The sequence below is a fragment of the Rhipicephalus sanguineus genome, chromosome 3, assembly GCF_013339695.2.
Source record: "Rhipicephalus sanguineus isolate Rsan-2018 chromosome 3, BIME_Rsan_1.4, whole genome shotgun sequence".
Lineage (NCBI taxonomy): Eukaryota > Metazoa > Arthropoda > Arachnida > Ixodida > Ixodidae > Rhipicephalus > Rhipicephalus sanguineus.
Genome location: NC_051178.1, coordinates 196,286,764 through 196,303,514, shown reverse-complemented (window position 1 = coordinate 196,303,514; position 16,751 = coordinate 196,286,764). Strand labels below are relative to the sequence as shown.

At 46.3% G+C, this 16,751-nt stretch overlaps 1 protein-coding gene across 5 annotated transcripts in view; it reads right to left on the bottom strand.

Annotated features, from left to right (window-relative positions):
• The window catches only part of LOC119387995 (myelin expression factor 2), a 34,847-nt gene that overhangs the window by 1,758 nt on the left and 16,338 nt on the right, over window positions 1-16,751 (bottom strand). For 4 of the 5 annotated variants that reach the window (XM_037655590.2, XM_037655592.2, XM_037655589.2 and 1 more), the window contains exons 7-11: window positions 14,476-14,577; window positions 8,121-8,180; window positions 6,739-7,163; window positions 5,627-5,678; window positions 3,659-3,742 (exon numbers count right to left, since the gene is read on the bottom strand). In XM_037655590.2, the coding sequence (XP_037511518.1) occupies window positions 3,659-3,742; window positions 5,627-5,678; window positions 6,739-7,163; window positions 8,121-8,180; window positions 14,476-14,577 (723 nt within the window). Of the gene's footprint in view, window positions 1-3,658; window positions 3,795-5,626; window positions 5,679-6,738; window positions 7,164-8,120; window positions 8,181-14,475; window positions 14,578-16,751 lie in introns of all 5 variants that reach the window. The other variant, XR_005182600.2, reaches the window with a different exon arrangement.

The window sequence follows — 16,751 nt, the reverse complement described above, 5'->3', positions numbered from 1 at the left end:
CGGTACGGCTGCGTGGAGCCGATCGTCTCCTGGCTAGTTGCGTGCAGCGTGTCGCCTTCTCGGCTCACGCCGTCACTGCCGCGCCGCTTGCCGTATCGCACGCGCGCATTTGTCGTGGGAGTGTTCTTCGTACCCACTTCGCTCCAGACCGTGCACAGATGCGGTGATGAGCGCAGATGAGCTTGCTCGGTTAATACGGCGATGACGAACTTCCTGCAAGCGATGCGCACTCCGCGACGCTCAAGCGGTCCTGGCAGCGGACGGAAGCGCATTTGGGTGGTCGCCCAATAAAAGCGTGCAGTATGGTTACAACAGCGCTATGCTTGCTGTACCGTACGCATGCGTTTAGCGTGGTAGCGTCTATGCAAAGAGGTTTCTCGTCGCCCACGACTAGCAACGCTCAACTCCGCAACGGCGAGGTGCTTTCGTTTCTACAAAGCGACGCGCGCTTGAACACGGCCCCGCACAACGAGGCGGCAGAGATCGGCGGCCCAGCACGTTCAGGTTGTCGCCTATTAAAAGCGTGCAGTAGGCTTAAAGCAGTGCTGCGCCGCACGTGTGCCCGAGCAGATATCTGAAGATACTTATTGTGATAAGGTTGTCGGCGATAAGTCATGCTGGTGCGTTCGTCGGTGGCCGCCGCCTCACCTTCGTTCTTTCCCGATGCTTACCCGCAAAGGCGTTGCCGCAATCGCGCGGAAGTCGGAATCAGTGATCGACCGATCCACGCACTTCTTTGAAAAGACTGAAAACCTTTGGCGGCACATTGTGGCGTCAGGAAGTTCAGCGGTGCAGTAAAATTTTATGGCACAAAATGTTATCGCGGTACGCAGGGTGCGCACTAACCGGTAGGCGTAGGGCGAAGCACTACAGCTTAAGCGGTCAGCGAATGCATTAGGCTCTATGAGACTCCGTCGGGGATTCGTCGCAACTACGTTTTAACCGTTAGTACGCTTAAAGCGGGTACGTTTTAACGAGGTTCGACTGTACTGGTCATTACTGAAGGTGTGGCAGCAGGATTCCAACAATGTGTCGATACTGGGCCCGTATTCTCGGCTATTGAGCAAACCGGAAAAGTTAGGCCTCCATCTGATAATTCCGCCGACGTCAATTTTGCGTCATGGTGCTCGACGGTGCTCTCGACATATTTGCAATAAACGAAGGCACCATTAACCATCAGCTTGTGGTGAAGTCTAGCATTTCAGTGACGTAGGCGGTAGCTTCTAGTATTCAATCCTTGGTGGATATACGCAGCATTTTTTACGCTGAAGCTTTCATCGAGCATTACCTTGGGGTGTTATCAGCACTCGTTCTTTGCCAGTGCGTGTTTTTCCGTGCTTTGAACGTTCCAGGAACATGAACCGTGCGTTGCTCGCATGGCTTATCGCGAGCCAGCAACATGTTGAGATCTTGAGACGATGTCGCTGCGGCGGCACGCTACAGCTGAACTCTCCGAGTACGCCGTGTTAAACTCTCAACGAAAATACGTTTCACGCAATGTTGCATACTTTAAATATTATACTGTGCATTAAATAATTGAACAAAAAAACGTTGAAAGCACTTTCAACACGTCTTATATTTCAAGTAGCCACAGCCAAGCAGGCCAAGCCTGGCCACTGCGTAGAAGCAGCAGCACACGCTCGAAAACGCCGCACTTAGGTTGCTCTGCGCTCGTACGGTGCGCTCACTCCTGTGTTGTGAGACATTCGTACTACCAACGGCCAGTTGCAACAATGACGTCGCAGGAGAGCGTTTTTTTTACTTATTGAAAGCATCAAATTCTACGTCACCAAACGCGACACTATCGCCTTTTGCGATCGTTTGAGAATACGGGCCCTGACCTCCAATATGACTAAAACAAACCTGGAGGCAGATTCTGAAATAGATTTGTTTCACGACTATGTATCAACACATGGTGACTGCAGGGAGTGTCTCATGCAAACAATGCTTTACGCCATTTACAAACACACTTCAAGGAAAAAAAAAAAAGGGGGAACCAACACAGGCATGTGCGGGCCACGCGTTGCAAGCAAGAGGTTTGCGGGCTGCATGTTTGAGACCCCAGATCTACAGTTACACATTTAAGGCCGAACCATATAGTGTTTTGGCCGGCGTTTTCTGACGTTGCGTCCTTCGGCGTCGCCGCATCAACGCTGTCAGAGAGGGCGGCAAACCATATGAGGAGCGTTAACTCAGCGTCACACAGTGTGACCAGAGGGAATGAACCTGACACCTCGTAAAGCAGTATACAGTTTCCGTCAATGGACTAAGATATATTCCTGATTATAGCTTTTATGTCTCATTTGCAGTTCTGTGGTGCAAAAAACGAGCCACAGTGCCGCCGCAAAGTCTTTTTTTTTTTTATTTGACTTGTAGCGCCAGCTATTGGCATTGAGAAGAACCACAAACTCGTAATATATGGCCTCTGAGCTTGAAGCTGCCGCACATCTTTGAGGCCAGGTATTCGGCCAATACACTCATTCCTGCTAAGCCTACCGATGAACTTGAGTATGGCTCTCAGAAAGAGTTCAAAGATATCACGTGCGCTTTGCTGTCGAAGCTTCTAGGGAACAAGTGAAGTCAAATACAAGCATCAGTTGAGAACTTAAGGGCCACACAGCGCACAGCGACGACTAATTAGATCCGAGGCGGGCGGCAGCCATTTTTGCAGCAGCGACGCCGCCGTTACGTAGCGGAAGTCCCTGCCAACCGCACGCTGATTGGTTCTGTGTCCATCGAACTGCTTCCGGCGTTGACGCTGCCGCCCATGATGTCTGGACCGTCCAGAGATGGACGTTTCGGCCACCGTCACCGGTAGCGTCGAAGTCGAGGGACGCCGACGTACGAAACGCCGGGAAAACGCCGGCAAAAACGCTCCATATGGTTCGGCCTTTAGACACTTTTGACATGTGCATCGGTTATTCAAAAACAACAAAAAGATGCAAATTTGCAAAATTGGGACTGAACCATGTTTAAAATAACTAATTCAGGTCTCGGCGTCTACATTTTTGCTGGCAGGAATCGAAAACTCGTCATGCGCAATGTCTACACCACATTGTGTGGCCAATCCCATAGTCAATCTGCGTGTAAATTTAACACTGCCTGTTACCCATGGCCACCAGTGCCTGCTTGGAGTGCCAGTTTGCAACATGTATGGGAACAGCCCTACAGTTGCGGCCCTACAGCTATGCCGGGACTGGCCGAAAACAAGTTAGCAGCTGCGGAAAACTTAGCACCCTGGAACATAACAGTGTTCCACTGTAATATGCACTGTACCGTTGATCAAAGGGACCTCCACTAGTTCAAACTCAACTGTTCATTCTAATAAATTTTCTATTCCCTCGGAGTTCGAATGAACAAGGTTCGACTACACCCATGAGCAAAAGTATACGACCACGGAAGCGAGAGCCAAAATCGCTGTCTATGCCGTCTAGCCGCGAGCCGTCTGCTGTTGAGAGCACTGCTTGGACGATATAGCTGTCGAGAGCATTACTCTGACAGAATTTGTCAAGAGATATGCTCTTGACAGCAGATGGCTTGCCACTAGACTGTGCAGACGGCAAAGGTCCGTACATTTTTGCTCACGGGTGTACACCAAAATGGCAACACTAAATGAGTAAAGAAAACGATGCGTCCACACATCAGTCACAAAGGATACCAACAGCCCGCTGGGCGTCCCGCTCGGAGTTGAAGCGCACAATTGCGGTACCACGTCCCTTCATGTCGGTGTACCGCACGCTCCCTGCATCAAAAACCAAAGGAGGACCTCGAACTGGGCTGCTTGCTGCGAGGAGCTTGAAGAAAAAAAAAAAACCAAGACGCGACCTCAGAATGCAGTTTCTGGGGCTGCTATTGTGCAGGACCGCCTTGTGGATTTGCGAAGAGCACAGCTCCGGGGCTGTAAACTTCCCCGCCAACCTTTAAAGGGTACTGGCACCAAAAACTTTGATTCTCTTACTTGGAATTCCAGAAATCTTTGCATTCAGTGTGAATCACAAAGCCACATTTCTCAATGCTGCTAAGGTTATTTACTTTTATTTTATTCTTTCTCTTTTCATTAATAACTTGTTTAGATAAATAGTGAAAAAGTAGGGCATTTAAGGTCCAGAAACTGCACAAGCGAGTAACGAGAAGCTGTCGTGGGAAGCCACAGATTTACTTCACCTAACCACCCCTGTATTCTGCCACTGTGAAAAACGCAGCAAAAAATTTACCTTGCAAACCCATAATAGGCATCAGAGACTTAATTTTAAGTGTAGGACAGCCAATCAGGCACATCCTTGGTTAACCTCCTTGCCTTTACCTCTCCACCTCTCTTTATTACACTAGCATGGCGGGTTACTTTAGAATTCTGTAGCACAGTGGAGCAATTTCCTTGTAGCTTATCGAACTATGGCAACAAATATCGAGAGCCCAAACAAACTTACGACTCCCATGCAATGTCACAATGTGTCAAACATGCTAAGTTCAACTGTTTGAAGTCGCGATTTCCCAAATGAATCAGAAATACAAAACTACATTGCAAAACGAGCTTTTCACAAATTTGTGAGCCCTGAATTGCGATGAGCAACTGCCAAAATACAGTTACAACACAATCCAAATTTTTGTGCCTGTATCCCTTTCAAGGTGTCCACACAACATCAGAAAACTAATGAGGTTGCCCACACACTTGACCAGCATTGTGTCCTGCACCCAGCGACGTATAGCACACAATCTCCAATGTGGTCTCAAGTTTTCCACAAACTTTTTTTTCTGTTATCGCATACAGTGCTCTAGCGATCTCTTGGAGAAGGACACAGGCAAGCAAAGTGCATAGCTCAAATGATTACCAGCCAAGCACACACAACACCATGCTTCAGTGAAATTTTGTGTGCAGCTGCACCTACTGCGTCACTTTATATAAGAACTGTCATGAAAATTCAACCATGCCAGAGTCATAGTATCACTTCCGCATATGCACTGACGACACTTTGCCACCAGTTTTTCAATCAAGCACAATTAACTAAAAAAAGTCAATAAATTAACTGATACACCAGGAAATCCTTTGGCAAAGCAGTGCCGAACTTCAGTGGAGACCGTAACAAGCTCCTACTAATGATAACCAGATACAGGTCTCTGAAATATAGCAGTCATGTAGTGGACCCCCTTTGAGGCAAATCGCGACAGAAAACAGGTGAACAATCTTTGTGTACTCCACACAATTAGCAGACACATTGTGCCAACATAACTTCTTCACCTATTGCAAGTACAAAATGTGCTACAAAGCTAAGAGCTCTACTTTCATTGCCTATGATGGCTCCTATATTCACTTCGGACAACAAAATGCAAAAAAAATTCTTGCCGTTTCGTCTAGGCCAGAGATGGCAACAGAAACAGCTTTGAATGGTTGCCTGTGCAGTTATGCTTTGTACTGCATTGAACTAGACAAACCATTCATTATGCAATGGATGTCTCAATCTAAAGTGAACGAAGTTAGGCCCACACACAAATGGTTGGATCAATGCTTACAAAGGATGGGACCAGACCTGCCCAGTTTTAATTTAAAGCAGCAGGGTTCACAATGAGACAAGTTTTCAGTATTTCAGAGCAACTGGAACTTTCTAGGGCAAAGGTGGGAGGAACTCACCAGCTTCCCGGAAGCGATCACGCAGGTTCTGCCAGCTGTAGCCCATGGGAAGCTGCAAAGACCGAAGGAGCAATTAGTGGCAAATTGTGGCCTAGAAACTTTTATGCAATTCTGCTGCAGTGAAGAAAAAAAATGTTACAGAAAAAAATGCAGTATACTCTGAACAATTCAAACTCAAGGGGACCTAGAATTTCATTTGAATTATCAGAAGTTCTCATAAATACGACTTAGGGCAATATACCAACTAGCGTTGCAATGTTTATCGTTTCAAGCACCACAGCAACATCACAGACAGCTCTGCATAATTGCCAGTAAAGTCTTTAGATGTTGACAATCATACTGGTACTCGTTATTACATAACGCATGCATGTGTGTACAATTAAGGGACGAATGTGTTGTGTCCCACGACAGTTGATGGCCCCTTCCCATTCATAGGATGCTTTCCCCCATGACACCAGTGTAATGCAGCAAAAAATGACTTAGAGAAGCGTTTATGCGATAGACCAAGGCCACACCGTTCTGTTATTTTTTTTTCTTCCTCAGTCAGCATATGCAATCGTTGGTGCACATGGTTTTATTTGAGGCTGTTAGTGACATAAAAATGTGAATGTTCAGATAGAAGCAACAAATGCAGCAGATATTTCTATGCATGGGCAAGTAAAAAGTTTGAATCAATGGAATTTGTGCCGTGGGGTTTTAGAATACATTGAAAACATAATGGGTCAACCAAGAATTTAAGATTTGTTTGAATTAACCAAAAGTTTGAATTATCAGAGTTTGAATTACCGAGAGCCTACTGCAGAAGCCAATTCCGCTTTGAACTTGGAACTTGGAAGGTTTGAAATGCACATTGCTCCAATGCATATGTTTTGAAGTAAACTTTATGTGCTAATATGAACAGTGACAAAACAAGCTGTTTAGTTACACTTTAGTGTGCAGCAAGTGGTCTTTACACACCGATAAGCGGTACTAACAGGACATGCACACACATTTGTAAGCTAATAAAAAATAACCTGGCATACATCCTGTGCATTTTAACTGCCTTATTGCTAGCTATACTCGCACTGTTCAGTATAAAACTTGCACAGTGTAGAACTGCACACAATTCTTACATTCTGCACCATGATGGCATCTGAAGAGCGGGGACTTCGGTAGCCATCGCCACCGCCAAGATGTCGGTCGTAGTCCAGACCGCCACCGTTGCCAGCACCCAAGGCCGAGGACCCTCCGCCCAAGCCCCCCGATAGGCCACCCATTAGCCCTGTGGGTGAAGCCATGGCACCACCCATGAGGTTGCCCGTGCCCAACATAGAGCGGTCCGATAGCCCACCCAAGCCTCCAGCCGAACCCATGCCACCCAGTCCTGCACCTGCTGCACCTAGGCCTCCGGTTCCTGCTGCACCCAGGCCACCAGCACCCAGGCCCATGCCTCCCAGGCCACCCAGCCCCATGCCAGCTGCTGCCACAGGGTTCACTCCACCGCCCATGGGCATTCCACCCACTGGGCCAGTCATGTTCATCTGGGCCAGCTGGGCAGCTGCACAAGTTTGGAGAAAAGCATCCAAGTGACATAAGATAGCCACTTGTGCGACCTGTTGGTGCACCTATGAAGAAAGTAAACAGAATAGACAACAAGGAACAGGTCTTGTTTTCTTTCACTGTCCCTCGTTGTCAGGGCTCTTCACTGACTTCGACGTTGGGACTGTTATTACTACTCGGACCATAACCAAAGAATATCAGGCCACCGAAATCACAGAAAATTTGCAGCATTAGCTAAGTGGCAAAAAATAATAATAAAAACAATCTCAAATGGTTATACAGGGTGGTTTTCTTAGACAGTAAAGATTTTTTAATAAAAATGCTACGACAGTCACATGCCTGTCATTTTCGCAAATGAACTCTGCGCTGAGGCGGGAAAACTTTGCCGCACCTAAAAGTTACACTGAAACGGATAATCAACAAAAACTTGTTAATTAACTTCTTACTTATTAACTTGAGGACAATTATTTACATGGAAAAATTGTACAATGTGAGAATTTATGACAGACCCATTTTTTAAAAATACCAAGGAACTCGCGTAATTTCAGATAATAATAGAAGTTGAAGGCCCCGATCCAGGCCATATAGAAAACGAGCGCACCGGGCACGCAGGAAATGCGGCAGCTGTGTTACGTCAGGCCGGAAGTTCACTTGAACTTTGAAAAAAAGGCACGCCGCAGCAGAAGCTGGTCAGGAAAAACTGAAAGCTGTCTGAAACACACAAGTGCGCCGTGTATTCTTTGCATTCTGTGTGTGGCCACCTCACGAAACTGCCAACGTGTGGCATCATCACTGCCATCACAACGATGGTACACCGAGACAGGAAGTTCAGGGTGCGATCATTATGCACGGACGAAAGATTACAAAATCAAATTTCGGTGAAAGTTCAGGGATACATTCTATGGGAGCAGATACAGTACTACAAGTTATTTAGAATAAAGAAGAGTGCTCTCACCAGTCATTTGAAGAGGGTTTCCACCAGCACCAAGGCCCTTTCCTATTCCCTGAAGGCCAGCTGCAAAATGACAACAAAGCTATTTCGTGAACTTGTTTGACTCAAGCAAAGAACTGTTCCCAAGTTTCTGTATACTTCTCAAACTAAGTCCAAGCTGATGTCTAGAAATGCACGACATCGCGGAGAGCAGATACAAAAAGTTCAAGAGAGACCTGTCAACCTGGAGCTGATAGAAAAAACTAAAATGAAAGCTAGAAAATACTAAATAAGGTGAATCCAATTATGTTCTCGATTACTAAAAAAATTAAGCTTGCATTTTCTCACGAGAAATAAATTACAACTAAATTACATGAATGAAGCCATGTAAATACAAACAAGGCTTGCAATGCAATATATTATGGATTTGACTGCCACGCAGACTCCTATACTAATTTACACACCTGCCATCCTAGAGGCCTCGAAAATAGGGAGATTCGAAAAACGAGAGGGGGAAGGGATGACAATAAAACGCACAGGTTTTTATTGTTTCCCAGGGCCGCAGTAAAATTATACACAGCTCTGAATGATTGCAGTAAAGCTTTTCCATGCCAGCAATCATACTGGTGCTCGTAATTATAGCGCACATGCGCAGAAGAAAATCTGCTATGACCCGCACAACATAGTAGCAGCAGAGCGTTCCCACGGTCTAGCCGTACCGCTTACTTATGCAGTGTTTACATTCGCCATTCTCAGTAGATGCGGTATGTGACAGCATCGGCACTCATCAGAGGACATTGTTTCATGTCACACTGGAAGGAGACCGTTTTCACTGCCGTGTGATTTTGCAGGCACAGACAAACCAGCTTAGCATACAAGCTTCAAAGCTGCACTGCGGCTGACGCCATTACTGTAGATTACATTGCGATAACAACTGCATGCTAGACAGATAGCTCGTGCACCTCATTGATTCTCACTGAACGAACTGATTGTGCCGGAGCGTGTTTGCAGTTTGTTTTCGATTGTGAAGTTTAAGAAGCTACTGTTTAGTTGGATTCTTCGTGCACGTATAGCTTCACTATGTGTATTTTTGAAGCATTTCGCGTTTCAGCACCAGCCTGCCAGGAACTTATTGGAAGCTGTACGAAATCCAAGTGTGACTAGAAAACCAAGCAGAAAAAAAGAGTTTAATGCAAGGCATGTGATGTTACACTATGCTTTACATCGAGGAACTACTTTGCCACATGACAGGACCGACTATACTGTTTACAGCACAATTTTTGTCAGAAAAGTTCTGTTCAATGAAAAAGTTTGACTTTTGCAGGCAACGGTGCCCATTAGCTGACAGTACCTTTTTTATACCTCACAATTCATGCGATATGTTTTTCTTAGAAACCAGACCAGCTCTCTGGCAGTCTTGCCACATACTTTGTTTTTATGTTTGACAAAGCAAAGTTGCCAAAAATCCCAGTAAGAAATATGCTTTTAGAAATTGCACATCTTTTGTTCTAATGCATCTACCAAGATCTAATTAGAGATTTGGAATCCGCAAAAAAAAAAAAAAAGCACAAGTTTGTTCAATTTCATTCAGTTAACCCAACTAATAAAAGAAATTTAAAAAAGACCCGCATCTCCCCTTAATTTGGCAATTTACGTCGCTTGCATAACATATATCTCGTTAATAAAACTTGTATGAGTGAAAAATTAATTCATTCTGATTTTCATTGATGTATTACATAAAATATTAGGTGCAGTAGTTCCTTCAGCGAAAAAGATCTAGTGTAACATTAAAAAAACACCCATTTTCCCCATAGCAATGAAAGAGTTAATGAACGTCTACTAACGAGCTGTCTCACGCTATGCTTAGAGGCACACCAGACTTCCTAGTACCATTTGGGCTAGAGCGACACTTGACAAGACTGTCACCACATGGGCTATCTCAGCCGCCAATGGTTACGGGTGGCACGGGAGGTTGGCATCAAGCACGCAACATTCAAATGCATAGGTGTACACATCAGGTCAGTAGGTTGGTTTGGAATGTTTAACACCCCAAAGCAACTTGGGCTATCAGAGACGCTGTAGTGGAAAGCTCTGGATAATTTCAACCACCTGGGGACTCTTAACGTGCACAGACATTGCACAGCACATGGGCCTCTAGCATTTAGTCTCCATTAAAATGAGACCACCTGCAGCCGGGATTGAACCCGTGTCTTTTGGGTCAGCAGCAGAGCACTGTAACCACTAGACCAATGCAGCGGCTTACCCACACAGTTATGATGACAATAAGAATGGCTTAGAAAAAAAAAGAAAGAGAGAGAGAGGCATCCCCCAAAATGTTTTGTCAGCCAAGGAAAAGTGGGCATGGCCTACAAATGTCGAGGACGGTGCGTGGCGTTTTTCGGTAGTGTGTGCCTCCTAATTTTGGAGCCTACACAGCTGGCCAGTGGAAGCCAAGCCAGCAAAAATTCCAACGTGGCGGCTTTCAATATTGAACAGCGTGACTCGTAACGAGCGATTTCGTCTGGGAAATCAATCTATGGGGCTTAAATTTGTCCAAAAATAAGTCACAAAAACGGTTGGTGCATTTATGAAGTCCAGAATACCCATGAAGTTAAGGGGGGAGGTGGCGATCGAAAAACTTTTTTGTTTGTTGACCTAAAGTAATGAAATTTGGCAGGCACACTGAAGAGTCTCGAATAGCTATATATGAAGTTTCATTGCGATATCTCAAGTAGTTTTCAAATTACACTATGTTACATAATCTGATGACAGGCTCTGCTGGTGAAAAGCCTAGCATTGTAGCAAAACATGCCAGGAAGGTCCAAGTGGTTTTGATCTTTACTCAAAAGACCACTACAGAGCATGACATTATTAAAGGGGCCCTGCAATACCTTTCTTAGTTATATTGGCATAGTCTCATTATTGACGTATGACTCTTCACGAGTCATATGCCGCAAAAATTTTTCGAATCCGTCAAGTCTAAGTGGTGTTACCAAATTATAGAGATCACGTTCCGCAGCTTTCTCCCTCAACTCAACGCCGCGAGCGCGCGGAGAGCTAGGCAGCGACTCGAGGGAGGGAGCGCAGACGAGCGAGGCTCCGCCCAAGAGCGCCGGCGGAAATTTTTTCTTCATTTTTTTCTCTCCGACGTCTGGGCGCAACCACGTGGTCTGTGCCGCCACTTCCGGTCGGCTTGCGTCGTTCTCGTCGAGCGGAGCCGATGTGTATCGCGCGTGCTTGAAAACTGCGCGTCGGTTTGGTAATGTTGGGTGTGCACCTCGAACGCCGTAGTATTTTCATCGCTCTGCCAACCATGGAAGCAAACCTGCGCGCTCGTTTGGAACGAATGACAGCTGAGATCGGTTTCGGCCCGTACTCCAATACACCGCCTCGTAAGACGGCACTGGCAGACGACCCCGAAGCGCCGCCATTACCGGACGCCAGCATTGTTATCGGAGACATGCTGCACGGCTGCCTCGGTCGGTCGTGAGAACGTGCCGACGATGCAGTTCCCAGCTGACGAGGCAACACTCGAACGGCTGCCACTTCTGACGGCAACCGGCGATGGTCAAAAGCACAGAAATATTCACGTTTTCGGCACTGCGCATGGCGAAGAAAACGGAACCACGTAACTACGAGCAGACGAGCTGTCGGTGAGACCGGAAGTGCTAATATTAATGTTTGTTCGGTGTTTTTAACGCGATAACAGAATATAAACATAATATTATCTACTTATTGAACTCAAAATTAACAACGAAAGCAATAATGAGGGTGTTATCGTGATTATAACATCAGCCAATGGTGGAACTGCCGACAATCGCGTCATATTTTGCGGACTAATACATCATTTGTCGAGAGAAGAGGGAGCGATTTTCAGCTGACTTTGAGAATTTATTGTAAATTCCAGGCCGTGCGCATCGCTGTAATATTTGGCTCGCGTGTTCTCGGGAGCCTCGACTACCGATCGGCAGCGCTTTTTGAGCATGCTCGAAAAGTGTTGCAGGGCCCCTTTAAAAATTGTTTATTCCTTTTAGTTTTTTTACAAATAACATCCCCATCAGCTTCATGTATTGAATCAAAACTTCTCATGCACTAATTATCACATACAAAAAAAAAAAACCATGCCCTAAGCAAGGTAAAAAATAATGTCATCCTGTCAACAAGACTTCAAGGATTAAAAGAAAAAAAAAAAAAGATGGAATCAAAATTTGTGTAGTAGTTGCCAAGGTATCTGCTCCACGAGCTGAGCAACATGCCAAAAAAACAGTATTGAGAAAACCGAGTTTAAAGTTTGGCCTTCTCTAAAACACCTAAAGATTGTGATCTTTGGTTTTTTTTTATGATGTTTCACTTCTTGGACATGTGGCCTTTCTCCAGTGTGCCTTTGTTCTATTTTCATAATCTCCTTTTTTTGATCTACAAAAAACCAGTATGGACTTGAAACCAAGTCCTCTGTATTTAAGGAGTGGTGTGATAGACATGACAGAAGATATTGCAATCTAATAAGGCCATATACTGAAATAATTACACATATTTCTTGTATTTATGTTGTCATTAGCATAATCAAGTCTTGCTTATTGATTACAATTAATCATTGAATAATTTTTATAAAGAGAGAGAGGTTCGTTGTGACAGAAAATGGCTCACACCATGATAGCCTATGCCTTCGTTCGAAATAAACAGTTATGGCCAAGACGTTAGTGGCACAGCGATTTTTAAGCAGTTTATTCAACGATGCGAGTCGGGCAGATAAAAATTCGTCCCCCTGCTTCATACACGTTCTTTTGCCATTCTCGCGTATGAAGCGTATTATCATTCGGCCAACCGCGGCAACGCTAGTCTACGAGGCTTTCATTGTTTCAGAACATTCATAAACGCCTGCAGCGATACCAAGGACGGCTCCAAGCACGTCTAAATTACATCACTAGTGCTTATTGACAGCACTCTGACCGCGAGGTGCTCGGCCGCGGGGTCCGTGGAGCCGGCGCGTGACGTGCTTGGTGGCGGTGTTCAGTGACGATGCGTGAATGTGAAGCAACGATGACGAAAAATCTGTGCGCAGTATACTTGGTCTCGCATTTTCGGGTGCCAACGCGCGAAATTGCTACCGCTGCTCCGAGTAGTTCGTGGCCGTGGGGTCTGACGAGCTTGGCTGTGGAGTTCACTGCCGATGCGTAAAATGCCCACCCGCGGTTCCGAAGTGCCAGCGAGCGATGTGCGTCTTCGCTTGTGAAGAAGTACATAGCCGCGGGTACGATAGCAAGTTGTTCTCGCCCGCAAGGTTCGAGGTTCGTCTCTCTAAATGGCGCTATGAGCAGAGTTAGGCCTAGTGACGACTCCGAGCAGTAGATGCGCAGGCCGTGGTGTCCGTTGCTTCGAAGTGCGTAATGCGTGGTCGTGAGTACAAAGAGTCGTTCCGCGATGGCCTTCGTCACGATGTCAGAAGTGCTGACAAGCAGAAATCAGAACATCTAACCGTGAATCCGACGCTGAAGTTAACGCTAGAGAGTCTGTCTGAGACGCGCGTTTGCGATGTTCGCTAGGAGCGCGGCGCACCATCGTAATCAGATCGAACTTCCTCTTGCAGCTCCAAACTAAAGCGTAATTATATTCTAAGTGATCGTCGAGCCGTGAACACAGAACAATTGCGAACGTGTCACGAAGTAGCGCGATTCTCGACAGCCGTGAACTTCTGACGTGCAATCGGCAGACGACGATCTCCCGGAGCGAGCATCGGACCAATGGTGAGGCGAGCTGGGGCAACATGGCGGACGCGGCCAATCGGAGGCCTCGGAACGACTCTCAAGTGTTTGCTTTTTGTGCGCTCCTTTCTGAATGGAGGAGACCACTGAAGTGGGGAATTTGAACACGGAGAAATGACCTTTCCGACAAGCCCAAGAACTTGGTTCGCGGTCGCGCCATCGCGGAGCTACAATTCTTCGAAAATCCCTGTTTTTTTGCGATTTCCACAATAATTTTCGCCACCTCGGAGGGCAAAACAAATTTTTCGAAGCACTTCTCGGTGGTTTTCAGTGTAGATATTTTGGAATCAGATAGAAAAAGGGTTCCAGAAACTGAAAATTTGATTTTCAGAAAATCGATTTTTTTGCCATTTTTCACGATACGAAAGCCGCGTCCCCCCTTAACTGGGGGGTGTAAAACTAAAATGTTGGGATGTTGCAGAGTATAGGTATGGAGTGAGAAAGGGCTGACAAGCCGAGAAAGACCCAAGTCAATTATTGTGGTTCTAAAACGATAATTTATCAAACAAGCTGACTGAAGACATGGCTTCCACTTCCGTTTCTGCAGGGTGCACAAACGGGATCTGCCGGTTGCCCCCCACTAGAACACAAATCCATAGCAAGATGCAGAAACTTACGTGGAAGCTTTGACGGGAGACCTCCTCCGTCGAGATCTTCATTGTACTTGTCCATGCGGACACTCATTGCTCGGTTGTACAACTTCTGGCCATTCAACATCGCTGAAAGTCGACAGTCAGGAAACAGTACCTCACAGGCAAATTCAAATGGCAAGACGAGGACTGATGTGCCTCCCTACATTTAATAAACGACAACTTTGCACAAGCACTCTTCATAAGCCGATTAAATGACACTGATTAAATGGCACATCGTCCCAGCAATCGTCACATTGGCAATGCAACCCTGCTAAACAGGTTCACCTTCATCACCAGCACAGTAATATTTGGTGTTCTTGCCAGCAGGCAACCTTTTGGGCTAATACTTTTTAATCCCCCCTTTCATTTTCCTGTGCTGCCCTCTGCCACTTTGTTAGGATTCTGGTACGGGCCAGGACAACCGGCATGGTAGAAGGAAAGCCTCAGAGATGAAAAGATGCTTCGAGACTTCCGCTAAGGGAAGTGCGCATGCGCCAGGGCATCGTGAAAAGGACAGATTTGGCAGGGTTTGGTAAGTTTATCAGCCTCTTATTTGCTGCAGATGCTTTTATGCAGCCTCCTGGAGTGAAAGCGCTCCGGGCTTTATGCTGGTCTGTATCAGTACTTTAGCGGCTGCGAAATGTCCCACGAGGCTGCCTAAATTAGTGGTGTATTGGTTCGATGAAATTTTGCGACCATCTCTGTCAACTTAATTTTCACGTTGAAAAAACCACACCTACGCCGCAGAGCTGACGCCTTCTCAGCAGTCCAAAGCTGATGCCAACGTCGTACCGAACTACACCGCAGATACATTTTCTCACACTATTAGCTTTTTAAAGTGAAACGAGAACGCTCTCCCACTAGAGGGGCCATTAGACTGTTTCATCAAAACGGGACCAAGAACGCGCGTGCGTGAAGCTCTGGTGTTGGCGAAGCAGCGTGAGAGCAAGCATCAGCAGATCATCTCCAGTCTCCGAAATAAAGCCGGTAAAGCGGCACTCACGCGTCATCTAATAAGTACAGTAGAACCCCGCTTATACGTTTTTGAAGGGACCGTAGGAAACAAACGTAAGAGACTGGAAACGTAAGAGCCGAAAAACAGGAAAAACGACAAAATATGTAGTGGCACAGAATTTTATTTCAATGCTCACGAGCAGCACGAAAATTGGCGCGCTCTGCCGCGATCTAGTCGATGGATAGAAACGCGGAGCTGGGGACGGCCTCATCCACAGAAATGTAATCAACGTATGTGATTTTTTTAACACCAACAGCTGTAGGCATGAAAGAACTAAGCACACGCAATCACGACCAGCGCGGCGAGTCCGACCGCGAACTGCGTGCACGACCATGCGAGCTCCAACCAGCTAGAACTCCTCCCGTCCTCCGGCAAATAACGATGATGAGTACGCCAACGCAATGGCAGAAGTGAATGCCAATCTCGAAGGCCTTGCTTTTGCAAGCGATTACGTCATAGACGCCATGTTTGTGCAATACAAATCTCAAAGGTTTTGCTTTTGTCAATGGTAAATGCCAATCTCGAAGGCCTTGCTTTTGCGAGCATTTGCATCATAGACGCCATCTTTGCAATGCGAATCTCGAAGGCCATGCTTTTGTTTGCATCAATTGAAAGATCCTGTTGCTTGTGTCTCTCATGCGGCTAATATTACTGTCAAACCAGGTCAAGCTGCGTGAAAATGCACCATGGCCGCTCTCTTCGGTAGTCACTCGGTCAGCTCCGAGCGCACTTCGCGACGTATCATACGGGAACGGTCCGACAGTTACGACGTAACAGCGGGGATCCCAATACATTGTATCCTATGGGAGCTAGGCCGGGACCGGCGGAAAACTACGTAACAGCCGGGAAAACGCAGCAGTGAGGAACGTAACAGCGGGGTTCTACTGTAGTAAGCATTTCGATGATAAAGCACAGTAGTTTGCATCGCTGTCGCTTTATTACCGTCCTGGAAAGGGATGACATGATGTGCCAACAACCCAGTTGCACCCGCTTGCGGGATCCATGCGATAGCATCCTCCGTTTCCCTACGTGAGAAGATAAATAGAATGGCACTTTGCCTCCCGTGCACGTGTCACCTTTCGAACAGCACCGATTCGCGTGCTTACTGTTACGGTGTGATCACCATACAAGCAGCAGAGACGATGTCGCCAAAGAAGGCCTAACCAACGAACACTCCGCTGGTAGACTCCGCGGCTGTCCCCGTGGCAACCACCAATAGGAAAAACTTGGAGGACGGTTGAGGTTT